We start from the raw sequence: 14,963 nt of genomic DNA, 5'->3' as shown, positions 1-14,963 counted from the left end.
CAAGTTAATACCAGTACCTATTTGTTGCTGGGTTTTTTTTTTAACTTGTTTAAGGCCCTGCATTCTATGAAAGCTTTTCCAGAGGGCTGGTAGGTCTTCTGATTCAGATTGGGTATTACTATGCCTAGGGGGGCTTCAGTAACCAGATACTTTGGCTAAAGAAATTAGGAGTGACTTAGTGTGTGTGAGTGGAGGAGTGTGAGTGAAGGGGAACACAGCTCAAGGCCTGTGGGCTATGTGACCTCAACCCCATTTATGGCCTTCTAGCATCTTGGGATTAGACATATAAAATTCAGCAGCAAAATAGGTGAAGTCTGGAAGCACCTTTTTCAATCCACTTAGAATTAACTAAAGTGCTTCTGCAAAGAATTGAGGGAAGTGGTAGAGGTGGTGGAATGCAGAGATCTGCTGAATGGGCCTCTTTAAGAATCTATTCCTTGACCTGTTTTTGTTCACTAATTCTCAGGTTGGTCACTGTTAACTGGGTTCAATCAATAGGCTGTTTGTCCCAGCAAGACAATCTGTTTTCAAAGGCATATTTTAATTTGCGGTTAAATTGCATCTTCTATTAAGCGCTGTTTGACTAGATCAAATAGTGCAACTCCATCATTTCTAAAAATGTATGGATTTCTATGTTTAATTTCCCCTTCTGTTCAATCCTGTGTGATTCTTGGAGACAAGCCCATGCAGCTTTCTTGGCAAAGGTTTTTCAAAAGTGGTTCCCTCCTTCCAAGGGTTCAGAGAGAGTGGCTGGTCCATGGTCACTCAGCTGGCTTAGTGCCTAAGGTGGGACTAGAACCCACAGTCTCACATGTTTTAGCCTGGTGTCTTAACTATTACACCAAACAGACATTTCTGTAGGACTTTTTTTATTTGTTCCCTCCTCTTCCCTTTTATCCAGAGCGGTTCTTAAAATTGCCTTTATTGGGTAGCACTTGGGAAATGATCACCAGGAATGGGATCACATCATCTCAGTTCATGTCCATCACCTCCCCATGAAGCCCATTGAAACCCCAACAGTGCATTCTGTCACTGACCATGGGGAGGACCAGATAATGATAAACTTTTTGGTTGTATAAAGACCTCTTAATAAGATGTCACAAGAAATACTTGTCTAAAGAATCTGTTAATTTCTGCTTTACAGTTTGATGTCCAAAAGCTAAGGATTTATTGCAGCCCAGAACAAAACAGCCGTGAAACAGCCTGTGAGATACCTGGCGTTGTGAGTATTATAGAAGATTACTAAGAACTGATGGATATTTCTCAATAAAAAGCTGGGGAAAAGAGCCTAGGAAAGAGATTCTGAGAATGGGTTTGTGCTTGTGCTAAAATTATGTTAACATAAGCAATAATCTAGGAATTTAGGCTGCTCTCCATCAGACAACTTGTCTGAAATTCCACAGGGATGATTTTTCTCTCCCTCTCCAAAATGTGTGTGATTGCCCCCTGACTAAGATGAGTATTTACAGATCTCTTGGCTGAGCTGTTGGAGATCCAGAGAGACCATGGTCAGAAATTAGTTTTGTGTTTTTGGGCAGTTTTGAAAGATGCAAAAGAAAGGCTTGCTTGTGTGTGCAGGTTTTAAAAGAAGTTTTAATTCCATCATTCTTTTCTTCTTCTTTTCGTTTCAGAATGGAGAGGTAGGCCAAACAATGCACATTCATACAAATGTAAGGTAACATTTGCTCTCTTACATTTCTAGTAAACTTACTATTATCCAGGTGAGGTAGGAATGTTTTGTGTGTTTGGAATATTGGATAGAAGGAAATGTGGGGTTTTGCTGTTTGCAAACATTTTTTTACCTCCACGCTGAGGAATTCTTCCTTAAGTAAATAATTCAATTGATGTTTGTTTCAATTTTTATGTTATCTTGATTTTTATTTGGTGTACAGACTATCTTCCATTATTACTAAGCTATTTTTATATTATTAGGAACATTCAGTGTTCACATTGATGAAATATACTGTGTATGTAAACTATACACATGCATATTTAATTCATATTTATATTTGCAAATGCATATGTACATAAATACATATACAATATAGGAGGATATATTCTGCTTTTAAGGCAAATAAAGTGCTAGAAAGTATTCAGTTTTTGGCAGTCATAAGTTAATTTTGGTGACATTTCAATTATACATGAAAGGAAAAAATACATAGAATTTGGAAAATATAAGGAATGATTCAGTGGAAATTTCTCTAATTACAAGCCCAGGAGAAAATCCTTGGTAGATAATCCTTATATTGCAAAAAATATGAACTTGTTACTTTGTTCTTTGCAGTAAACAGATAATATTTGAGCACTTCTATGTGAAACATTCTGAAAGCAGGGGTAATTTTTCCCCCATAATACAGTTGTGAGGGCTAAAAATATTTATTTTAATGGACAGTGCAAGCAAGGATTGTTTGTCTCAGAAGACCATCCCCTGGGCAGTCTGTATGGTTTAGTGTTATAATTGTTTTTGTTCAGATCAAATAATCAGAATTCATTGTCAGGCTGTTTCTTCATCTGACCCAGGAATGGGCCAAAAGGGCTACTATGTAGGTGGGAACATTTTATACAGGTGAAAAGGATTACATTAGAAGAGGGTCTTCATTTTTTTAATTGTGATGTGCCTGTTTAATACTTATAGAAATCAATTACCCCCTTCCTCAAGATAAGAAGAAACCATGCCTTCTGGTTTCAGCAGTTATGGTCCAAGAGGCTTCCACACAGGGATGAATTTATGTAACCTTGTTCCAGTCAATAGCGTCTACACTGAATTGCAGCTAATCACCAGGGGGTGGTTGATCTTTTAAATTTCGTTAGGCAATGCCAAAGGTTAAGCCTGGGAACTTTTGAATATAAAGAAAATGTTTTGCCTGTGATTGCCTCATTTTGTATTTCTGCATAATTTTTCTATGTCTGAATCATGGATCCTTCAGAATTATCCATCCCTCCCAGATGGGAGAAGAGAGGCTATTGACATTCTGTGAAAGGCACCCGTGCTTTTAAATTATAATTTTTTTCATAGAAAATCTGTAGGAATAATTAAGTTATCACCTAAGAAACTGAAGCTGCCCTCTGAGACTGAGCAAAGTTTGTGTTAGGATTATGAAATTGCTATTGATCATCAAAGCCTGTTTGATTATCTTTGGGGATTTTAGTGGAACAAGTGTAAAAACTATATTGGAGGTGGTATTTGTAAATATATATTTTTTCTTTAATAGTGCAAGAATGGACCTAGCGATGTAGGATCTACACCTCCTCCTTGTATTTGTCCTCCAGGAAAACAAGGACCTCCAGGCCCCAAAGTGAGTGGACTTTGGATCTAATATAGGTGGCATTTTACATATATGGTTGAGATAATAGAAGTGTTTGTGGATTAATGCACCACTGGCTTGTCAAGAACTGAACTTTTTCAATAATAGGAACTTCATTTAAAAACCACATTTCAACCATTTTGCCCTTCATATTGTTTATTTTCTTCACATTTTTACCATCCATGTCTTCATGGAAGTCTTAATGGCCACTACGTAGGACTTGAGTTTACAATGGAATTAATCACTCTAGAGGTAGTTGAAATAATAGATAACATGCTTCACAGATTTATGCTTAAATAGTCAATTCAGAATTTAGCAGTCCTCCTTTAGAAGACTAAATTGTAGAAAAATCTGTGAAATGCCAACATTATGATTTCTCATGTGGAAATCTTTGCTGTACAAAAAAATGGAATGATTGATTCTGTGATATGTAGCAGGAAAGACTGACATTGTAAACAAGGCTTTTTAGTAAACTGGTCCATTGTTGTATTATTTGTTAGAAATATAGCAACCCCCCCCCCCCCAATTTTAATGTTTACTTAACATGTTTAAGCTTTCCTACGGTTTGGTTCATATTACTGTTGGTTAAGACATGGCAGCTAAGAAAATTCTACCGTCTTTGATTTGGTGCTGAATGTCCCCTATAATGTTCTTACAGTCTTATATATATATATATCAGAATATTAAAATAATAATAATCTGGCCAACTCTCTGAGGCCTCAGCCAACTATTATGCCCTTTTAATATAATACTTATAAACATTTTTTTTATTTAATTATACATGTTAGGAAAGTTTGTAACAGCTTAAATATGAAGAATAAGGCCACCTCCTGTGAAAGTAAGAGCAATTGATGAAAATGTTTCCCACGGAAAAATGAAGGATTGTAAAAACAACTCCTGCATAAAACGTCTTTGATTTACTTCCAAAATTTTATAGTTTTAAGAATATGTTAGAATATGTTGTATTTCCCTGAAATTTCTCAAATTTCTTTAAATGAGGTAAGTCCACATAATAGAGAAATAAAACAGTTCCCTAAATAGCTCCAGTCTCAACCATTTTATAATTTTATAGGATGAGGGGGGGAATGTTTTAGGATGAGGTAAGGACAACCCCCATCTAAAAAACTCCAAACATTGCCATTTCCCTTCATCCTGTAAGCACTTCAGTGTAGTTACAATTTCAGTATGCAATGAAGGATCCTTTCCAGAGACTGGGGAAATGTTTTGTGAGTCTCACCTTATTCTGTCTTATTTTTAGGGTGATCCAGGACAACCTGGGAATCATGGCTTCCCTGGAGAATCTGGTCCAGATGGTAAGCCTGTGAGTACTACAAACTTAGTCATCTTCAGTAGTTTTTAATGCAAAACTGATAATAAAATGGATCAGAATGTTATTGTGAATAAAATAATAATAATTCAGCCTAGACATATTCCTAAATACAAAGAATTAAGATTACTTTGCACTGAAAGGTTTGGTATGCCAAAAATAAGTATTAATATTTTCCTTAAAATTCAGTTCAGCTTTTCGTGTCATTTCCCAAAGTTAATTCTACTGTTACTAAAGACACTTGCAATGTAGCAAACTCCCACCCCATAAAATGAATGAAATGAAATACTGAAATGGAGTGTCTTCAAAGTTAAGATTTTTCTCCAGAAAATTCAATTCCTTGTAATATAGTCAATGAAATTAGTCTTAATTAATAAATAATAATAAAACAGCATGGTCTTTATTATTTTAATGCTACTTTGGGTGCACTTTTCTTGCTCGCAATATGTTTTCCCCCTGATTAATACTTCTTTATTTCTATAAGGCTGTTGTCTCTTTGTGGTGGTCAGAGTATATTTGGTTTCTGTATCAGTTCTACATGGAAAATCTGAGATAAATGCTTGCTGGAAACTATAACTTTTAGGGATATTGCCAATTGCTTGAGGAGTTCCATGTTATAAGATGTTCAAATTTTCTTATTTTGGTTTCTTAGTTACATTTTGGCCATGCTCATAGGTACAACAGATGGTTGAAATTATTATGGTGGTTCCCTTTGGATGCCGACACTGTACTGTTATGAATAGCAGTACCAAAAATACACATTTCCATGTATTGAAGATTGTAATGGGAGAGAGTCCAAGCATAAAGAAATCCCAGTATAATGTTCAGAGAGGACCAACAGCTAGTAGAATCAAGAACTTTTTAGAAAAGGGTTGCTTTTTTATGAGGGAGGATTTACTTGAATAGTTCAGTTAGTTATAAAGCTATGATTTTGCCCAAATGCTGAACTCTTCAACAGAAAAAGGAAAGTACTTCATATAGATTCCATTTAACTCTCGTGTCTGAAGAGGAACAGGAGGGCACAGGTTGGCAAAGCTTATTGTAAGAAACTGTAGTAGATTACATGATGTCATCCCATAGTTCAGAGTAACCATTTGTTAATATTCCCAATAAACTCTGTGATTGACTAGCAGCGTGAGCCTAGATTTTCTCAGATCAGTATTCCCAGTAGAGACGGTATACAGTATTCCTCGACTTACAAACACAATTTGAACCCAAAATATAGTGAAATGGGTTTTGCCCAAATTTACAACCTTTCTTCCCATGGTTGTTAAGTGAATCTCTGCAGTTATTATGTTAGTAATACAATTGCTAAGTGAATCTAACTTTACCATTGACTTTGCTCGTGAGAAGGCTGCAAAAGGTGCGACTGCAGCCATCATAAATACATGCCCATTCTGATCATGGGGATGCTGCAACAATTGTAAATGTGAACAACAGGCATAAGTCACTCTTTTCACTGCCATTGTAACTGTGAAGGGTCACTAAACAGATGGTTGTAAGTTGAGGACTATTTGTATTTTGAACAGTTCTGAATAATACTGCAGACAGCGATTAATGCAGAAAAATGAGGGGAACTAAAGACTAGAAATTCTGCATGCACTCTCCCTGAACATATGAATGGGGCTTTACAACATTGCTATGGCATGTCTGCATATTTTGATGAATATGGGAAAGAGCCTTGTATGGGCATAATGTTTAACAACATGTGATGTCTTTCCATGTTCAGAGCCTTACTTGCTATTGGAGGAATTCTTCCTACGTGAAGTTGCTCCATAAGTATAGCTGTATGTGCTTAGCAGATGTTAGCTGGTTGTTTCCAGAAGGGCATCTTGAAGAATTAAACAGTGACAGTTCATGCTTTCACATCCAGGAGAGCAAAACAGGTTCTATAGCAGTAATGTATTTCTTGTGGTTTTGCATCAGAGATATCCTATGTGTCTGCTCTGACTTACAAGCAGGGATGCCTTGACTGACTCATTAGTCGTAACTGGGATGGACAACTTTTTCTTGAGCGGAGCATGAATTTAATAATGAAGATGTGTTAGGGCTGCTTTTCCAGTTTCCATCCTTGTCAGGAAGGAAATTTATTTTCCTTGTGCAACACAAATAAGGATATACTTTATTTAGTGGAGGTATTTTCTATTAAATAAGTAATAATGCCTTGATAAAACCACACCTCGAATACTGCATCAAGTTTTGATCGCTACGATATATAAAGCTATTGAGACTTTGGAAAGAGTGCAGAGAAGAGCAACTAAGATGGTTAAAGGCCTGGAGACAAAAATACACAAAGAATGGTTGCAAGAATTGGGTATGTCTAGTCTAATGAAAAGAAGGGCTGGAGTGATATGATAGCAGTCTTCCAATATTTGAGAGGCTGCCACAAAGAAGATGGGGTCAACCTATTCTCCAAAGCACCTGAAGGCAGGAGAAGAAGCAATGGATAGAAACTTATCAAGGAGAGAACCAACCTAGAAATAAGATATAATTTCCTGACAGTGAGAAGAATTAATCACTTCTTATCTTGCTTTGAGAAGTTCTGGGTGCACCATCACTAGAGGTTTTAAAGAAGATATTGGACCACCATTTGTCTGAAATGGTATAGGATGTCCTGCTTGATCAGGGGGTTGGACTAGAAGACTCCAGGATCCCTTCCAACTCTGTTATTCTGTTATATCCTGAGAGCAGACTTTTAATAACTTTTAGAAGAATCAGATTCACGCCTGAGGAAATAGATGCCGTGTGCACTTTGGTTATAAGAAATACAGAAACTTAATATAATTTATGATGATTTCATGTAAAGGTAGAGACCGTGCTGCTCATAAAGTCTCCATAATGTAGTATAGCCTCCGGATTAGTGATAAAAAGACTTGATGCTATCAATAGTAAGTGGGAAGTTATGCTGCTGGTATTCTTAGAAGAGAGAACCACATCCTTGTTGTAGCTTTTATTCTAGCGGCGGACAAAGCTTCTTAGTAATGATATAAATAACATTATAATGGGCCATGCAAGAAAAAAAAAAATCAACCATTCTTGTAGATTTATAATCTGGCAGTTCTACATGTTTTCCTCGGATGAGTCAGTTTTTCAAGTTGAACATTTTTCACAGTATGGAAATTTTTTTGAAAAGTTATTTTAGGAATTGGCTAATTTAGGAATGTAGGGCTATTAAGAAGGAGTATTAAAATCATGATGCAGCTCTTGGTCTGCCTAAATGGCAGTCCTATATAATACTTCTTAAACTCATTGAAACATATTCCTAACTATTTTTGTTGTCTTTCAGTTAGTAATTGAGCTGTAAATGAAACAATCTTTGAATATTCCTTAGCCATAATGGGAATTAGTATAGAGTAAAATGGTCTGGAAAGTAATAATACAAAACCTTGCAACCCAAAGTCTTATGCTTCTTTTAATGAAAATTTGCTCTGTGGGCAGGTCTATTAAAGCATAGAGGCCGTTCCTAATAAAGCTTTAAATATCATGGATAGTTTGAGTTAGAGCCATATTCCTTCATTGCATACAAACCAAACTTTCCACAGGCATTCATGATCCTTGGGACACATGAACTGCTGGATTATAAATGTAGTCAGCAGTAATTCTGAGACTGTTTATACAAAAAAGATTGGGAATGTTTGCTTGATTTTGAAATTAATCATAACTGGATACAATTATATACTATTTTTCTAATGAATTTTGAATTCTTACATAAGTAGCAGATGGAATATCAGAATGTGTGTTATTGGATGTCTTATCTATTTATTTATATTTCACTTTTATTATTTTTACGAATAAATCAAGCCAATTTATATACACAGTATTTGTTCTTCCTCCTATTTTTGAACAACAAAACCCTGTCAAGTGGGCTGGGGTATGAGAGAGAGTGACTGGCCCAAGGTCACCGGCTGGCTTTCATGCCTAAAATGGGATTAAAACATCTCCTAGTTTCTAGCCTTCACCAGTAGACCAAACTGACTCTCAATATCTTGATTTTTCCAAAAAACCCTTTAAAGATAAATATTGCCATAGAATGAGAGAACTTTCCTAATCCAAATTTCCACTGAAGTACTCCTTGGTCTTATGGGGAAAATGAACAAATATTAAATGTATCAAGAAAATGAAACTGAAGAATGTTGATTTAGGATAAAGTCTTAGAAAGCCTACGGAAGATTGCTTGGAATGTATTGATAGCTAAATAGCCTGAACCACATTGCTTTATTCACAATAAATATAACTAAAATAGAAAGATATTTTGCTGGGGTAATTGTAATAATATTTAAGCTGCCCAACTTGGAAAATCATTCAGAACAAGGTATATAATAGTAAAACCAAGAACCGTGACTTAAAAAGAACAATGGTATGTGTCAAATGATCCCAATTTAACCTCCAAATATATGCAATAAAGATAATAGATAGATTTCTCTCCTCGAGTTACAACTACTCATTCAAGCAACCATTCAAGTTACAATTGTGCTGAATGAAGGAGATTTATGACCGATCCTTGGAGTTCTGGCTGTCACCGTGTCCCCATGGTCATGTGTTTGCAATCTGGGCATTTAGGGCTTGGCTCACAATTACTTTGTCACAGCAAGCAATGGTCTCATAATTGCACATTTTACTGTTGTGCACTTTTTACTGTTCCCTGCCAGATTCCCCAAGCAAAATCAATGAGGAAGCCAGCAGGAAGTCTGAAGTTACTCTGACTCCCATCCTCTACTTTCTTGTGGCACCCACACACTTGCCTGTGTTCTGGAGCAACTTTCAGCAGCACTCCCCACCCCTGTGGCACCTGCACCTCCACCAGCCTGCTTACTAGGGACTCCCAGCTCTTCCCTGCTTAACAACCTGCACAAGTTATGGTGGCAATGGGGACCACAGTCCTGTGGTGTTGTGCTTTATAATCACATCACTTAGCAATGGAAATTGCTGTTGTAACCTGTGGATCACCTGTGAAGATGAATGGTAGTACAGGTAGTAGCTTCCTCTATAGCCATATCCCCACAGCTGCTTTGCTGAGCTCCCTTGCCGACCAATAACTAGTAGGAAAGCATGCCTCCCTACATCTCGGTCTCCCCACAGCAAATCTTTACTATGTACCCAAATTGGGTCTGCCCTGGGCTATTCTCAATGCAGCTTTAATGTACACTATATCAAGGACTATGATTGCTGGTTTCTTTGGCAGAAATTCAAGCCCTGCCCAATGTTATCCACCATCAAAAATATGTTCACCAATTGGCATGACCACATAATTCTGCACACTGTATTTAAAAAAAAAAATCTTTGTTTTTCTCATTATACCACTGGTTAATTGAAATTTCTCCCCCCTCAAAAAAATTCCTGGGTTGATCAGTTGACCATTAGCTTGCAAGAAACTATCTTTTTTAAATCTCTTGCCTGCCATCTAGTTGTCATTCAATATGGTGAAACGGGGATACAGTAACGTATTGAAGAGTTGGAGTTTGAAACCAGGAGACAGTGAGTTCTAGGCCTGCCCTAGGCAGGAAAGCTGGCTGGATGTCTTTGGACCACAATTCAGTCATCAAATTTTTACATTCCCTGAATGCCATGCAGTTAGGGGCCTTTTTTTTCCTGGCAACTTGTCTCTTTTCCTGACCTTTTGGGTTTTTTGGACAAAATGCGATCAACTACTATTTATTACTTATTGCCAACAACTTTTAAATTTGAATTAATTTTTGTGGAGTGTACTTTATGATTCCATGGGCAAAATGAAATTTATGTCATTCGTAATAGTCGGTTTTGTTCATGAAGACAAAGGGGACATTCAACCCATTTCCTCCACTGAGACACAGAACTGGTTTAAATAGCCACATAATCATTGTAGCCCTTTTAAAATTGGAATTGCTCAAAGGGGCATATGTGAGTTGGTATATTCTATGATGTGTCATGTTGTCATTCTATAAAATAGGTTTTAGACTTGCAGAAGGAACATAAAACATAAACCTACAGTAGAACCTATGGTCATCAACGCTTCTGCCCACGACCAAATTCGGTTCCAACCAAAAAATTCACAAAATTTTTGAATCTGCTCACAAACAGATACCTGGGTGGCGATCAAACATGGCCACAGCCAATTCCCCCTTCCGCACCATTTTTTTTGTAAGAGCCAAACAACAGTGACTTCGTGTGGCCACTGCATTAATTTTGGTTAGATTCGGGTCATGACCAAATCGAGTTGTGGCCAAAGTTATGGAACTAATTATGGTCGTGACCAGAGGTTCTACTGTATCTGTTTATTAGGAACCCGATTTCTGCTCCTCTTCTATCAACCATTCATGAAAAATGTACCAATATGTTCACTGATATGAATGTATGTGGGAATTCCTCACAGGAGGTTGCCTTCCATGTAGTTCTGATTTAAAATGGGGCAAACTGTCTAAAGTTCAATCTCTTTGTCATCTGAAATTAAATGGTGGAATAACAATAGCACTTAGACTTATATGCTGCTTCATAGAGCTTTTACAGCCCTCTCTAGAGTCAGCATATTGCTGGTTTAGAGAGTCAGCATATTGCCCACAACAATCTAGGTTCTCATTTTATCCACCTTGGAACAATGGAAGGCTGAGTCAACCTTGAGCCTGGTGAGATTTGAACAAATTGCAGTCAGCCAGCAGTCAGCAGAAGTAGCCTGAAGTACTGCACTCTAACCACTGCGCCACCATGGCCCATAGATAGATAGATAGATAGATAGATAGATAGATAGATAGATAGATAGATAGATAGATAGATAGATAGATAGATAGATAGATGATAGATAGATAGATAGATAGAAAGAAAAAGAAAGAAAGAAAGAAAGAAAGAACAATAAAGTGATGTCTGTCATGAACTAATATTTTTTTGACTCAAACATCATTGACCCTTTGAGGTGCATATATTTTTACCATAATGGCAAGTTACCCACCTCGGAAGTATGGAAGGCTGAGTCAACCTTGAATCTGGTGATATTCAATCTGCCAAATTGCAGGCAGCCGGCAGTCAACAGAAGTAGCCTGCTGTACTGCATTCTAACCACTGTGCCACCATGGCTCTAGAATACATCTAATTCAATCTATTTGAAAGATAATATATCCTTAATGACTACTTTGCTGTTCTGATGGAGAAGTTGGCCTGAAATGCATTATTTTTTTTCAAAGTTCTATTGGCACAGCGATATTTCCAGTTCTGTGCACCTGACAGAAATTCCAAAACCCTCAAGGCTGAGCCATGAAAATGTTGTAAATCATTGAAAGCAAAGTGCTCAAACATGCAATAGTATTACTTTTGGGTTTTTCTTCTTAGGGTTATCAAGGAGTAGCAGGTACTCCAGGATCACCAGGGATTCAAGTAAGCTCACTATGTCTTTTTTCTTTTTTTTAACACTAGAAAATGCTTCTTTACGTGCCTTCATGTTTTGGGGGGAATTGCAACATTCTTAACTGGCATGGCCAAAATTGGGAAAAGCTGTTCTAAGAACCTCTGTGAGACAACATTTTACATAATGGTTATTATAATTATAAATAAAATCCATAAAATTCAACCAGTTTCCTAATCTAGATTAATTTTTTTACAAGGGTCCACATGGCCTTCCAGGTGTGAAAGGCGAACCTGGGACAGATGGGGCAAAGGTGAGGCTAATTAAATGCCTATAATTCATTTTAATCAATAAATGCGGCACCACATAATACCCAAAATCTTCGAAAGATAGTTACTAAAATATACATTATCTTTTTAAAATATACTTGATTCCCTGTACAAATGTATGCTTTTATTTTAAATTGCTTCTGAATACTTCTTGGTTTTGAGATATCTTCTGCCATGATTTGCTGTTTTTTCTCCTACATTTGAAATTTTCCCAATAAGTCTGGATGTCCAGCCAAATACAAAAGATGAGTTCATTTGTGTGCACCTGTACAATTTATGCAAGTTTAAGTACAATGTATTTGGAAGTTAGGCTTTGTATATGTTTATGATCCTACTGTATAAGACGCCAGGATTTTTGAAAAGTTCACAATAACATAATCTTATATGTGATTATTCAAGTCTTCTTTCTTTTTTTGGAAATCATTCTGCACATATGAAAAATCCAAGCATTTTGAATCGTATTGAATGGCTTTTTATGGCATATAGAATACTTACACTGTATATGTCAAAGCTTCTCTATAGCCATCACTCTCATATCATTATGTGAAAATTCATCTTGACCAAATTACTTTGTATTCTGTGTAGTATTCAGAAAGCTCCTAGTGAGCCATGATTTCCCATTCTTTATAATATCAAAGTCAGCTGTGGTTAAGAATGAATTTGGCAATGATCCCAAGAGTAATAATGAATAATGAAATGTTCACTGTGGCCCTTAATGAGTGTTAATGCTCTAAGGTATGCAATAAGCATTTGAGCCACATGTTTAATATCTTCATTTCTTGTAAGATTAGTTCTTGTTGTTTATTATGCTTGTGGAACACCATAAAATTAATAATATAACAATCACTCTAAAGTAGAAGTAAAAATAAAAATTGTTAATGTAAAATTGCAAGGGAGTCAAATCCTTGAGTCATATAAAAAACCTATAAAGTTGCAATTGGAATGCTATATATATAATTTATATCTAACTAATTTAGATAACTGTAGATAAAGACATAAGAAGTATTAGGATACATAAAACACTGTGAAAAAGTAAAGCTAACCTCTATTGAACAGAATACTTGCGGTTACCTACTAAAGATTATGGAGATTAAGGAAATTATTATCCCACCCAATTGCAACATTGACAAAGCAAAACACAGCAAAGAATTTTATTTTATTTTATTTATTTCTTGGATTTCTAAACAGCCCCCTCTCCCAAAAAGGGACTCGGGGCGGTGTACAGTCAAATGCAGATAAAAATACAATAATATAAAACAATTAAATACATTTGGATGGAGGAGATAAGGCTGTACAAGAAATAAATATACTATAAAAACCCTAAAAGCATCCCCAATTAAAATACCCAAACCCAATTAAAATATATCCCCGGGAGGTAAAACTAAGAGAGTGCCAGGCCAGCTGCTTGAAATAGGTGAGTCTTTAATTTTTGACGGAAGGAACGGAGGTCGGTGGTAGTTCGAATGTCAGGGGGGAGGTCATTCCAGAGGGTTGGGCCCATCACAGAGAAGGACCTACTCCTAGGTGTCGCCCGCTGGCATTGCCTAGCGGATGGCACCAGGAGGAGTCCCTCCCTGTGTGAGCGGATAGGTCGCAGGGACGTGTGTGGTAGGATGCGATCCTGCAGATAACTAGGTCCTATGCCATGGAGCGCTTTAAAGATGGTAATCAATACCTTGAAACGCACCCGAAAGGCCACAGGTAGCCAGTGCAGCTCGCGCAGGAGAGGTGTTACGTGGGAGTAACGTGTACTCCCCATGATAACCCGCGTGGCTGCATTCTGAACTAGCTGCAGTCTCCGGATGCGTCCCAAGGGAAGCCCCATGTAGAGGGCATTGCAGTAGTCCAGGCGAGACGTCACCAGCGCATGAGTGACCTGCGCAGGGCACTCCGGTCCAGTAGGGGGTGCAATTGGCGCACCAGGCGAACCTGGTGGAACGCCCCCCTTGCCACGGCTGCCACATGGTCCTCCATTGACAGCCGGGCATCAAGGAGGACGCCCAAATTGCGCGCCCGCTCCACAGGGGACAGTTGTTCGCCCCCTATGGCCAGCGATGGTGTCACCCAATGAGGCGTTCACCAGGCCCAGAAGCCAGCCTCGTGTCACCTCCCAGGCTGCCAGTACCAGCCAGGAGGGGCACGGGTCCATTGAACATGTGGTGGGCCGCAGCCGTCCACGCAACCTGTCCAAATCCTCGGGGGCAACAGAATCAAACTCCTCCCAGAATGTAATGGTTGATTTGACTATGGTTGCCAGGATGAGTGTATTTCTTTTTATTGTTTTTATATTGATTTTTTAAAATGTTTGTAAGCCATCTGGAGTCACTGAGTGAGTTGGGCAGCCATATAGATTATTATAAGTAAATAAATGGAAAATCGGGTGATGGAGGAAAAAAGAAAAGGAGGAAAAGATTATAGAATATACTGAATTATAGAAACCTAGATTAGATGCCATTGTGATTTAGCTCAAAGCTATATTAAAATGTATATTTGAACAGAAATTTGAGTTAAAGTCACTTGAGGTCAAGCTGTTTAGGCTTGTTTTTACACAAAATAATGGTTTTGCAAAATATCAGTTTCAGACATTTAAGAACATTTTCCTACTTCTTCAAAACAAAATTGATGTTCAGTTGTTTGAGGGTAGATATTATTTTGAAGTGTTTCAGAAGTTGTGAATAACCAGGACTTTAATT

General features: G+C 37.4%; 1 protein-coding gene across 1 annotated transcript in view; it reads left to right on the top strand.

Moving 5' to 3' along the window:
• Nucleotides 1–14,963, top strand: part of COL21A1 (collagen type XXI alpha 1 chain) — a 94,569-nt gene that overhangs the window by 35,099 nt on the left and 44,507 nt on the right. The window contains exons 7-12 of the mRNA XM_081941767.1: nt 1,145–1,222; nt 1,632–1,640; nt 3,213–3,296; nt 4,564–4,626; nt 11,929–11,973; nt 12,201–12,254. Of these exons, the coding sequence (XP_081797893.1) occupies nt 1,145–1,222; nt 1,632–1,640; nt 3,213–3,296; nt 4,564–4,626; nt 11,929–11,973; nt 12,201–12,254 (333 nt within the window). The remainder of the gene's footprint in view (nt 1–1,144; nt 1,223–1,631; nt 1,641–3,212; nt 3,297–4,563; nt 4,627–11,928; nt 11,974–12,200; nt 12,255–14,963) is intronic.

The sequence above is a fragment of the Natrix helvetica genome (genome assembly GCF_964273705.1).
Source record: "Natrix helvetica genome assembly, chromosome: 2".
NCBI classification, from domain to species: domain Eukaryota; kingdom Metazoa; phylum Chordata; class Lepidosauria; order Squamata; family Natricidae; genus Natrix; species Natrix helvetica.
The sequence above is the reverse complement of the archived record's forward strand: the minus strand, read 5'-3'. Positions and strand labels throughout refer to the sequence as shown.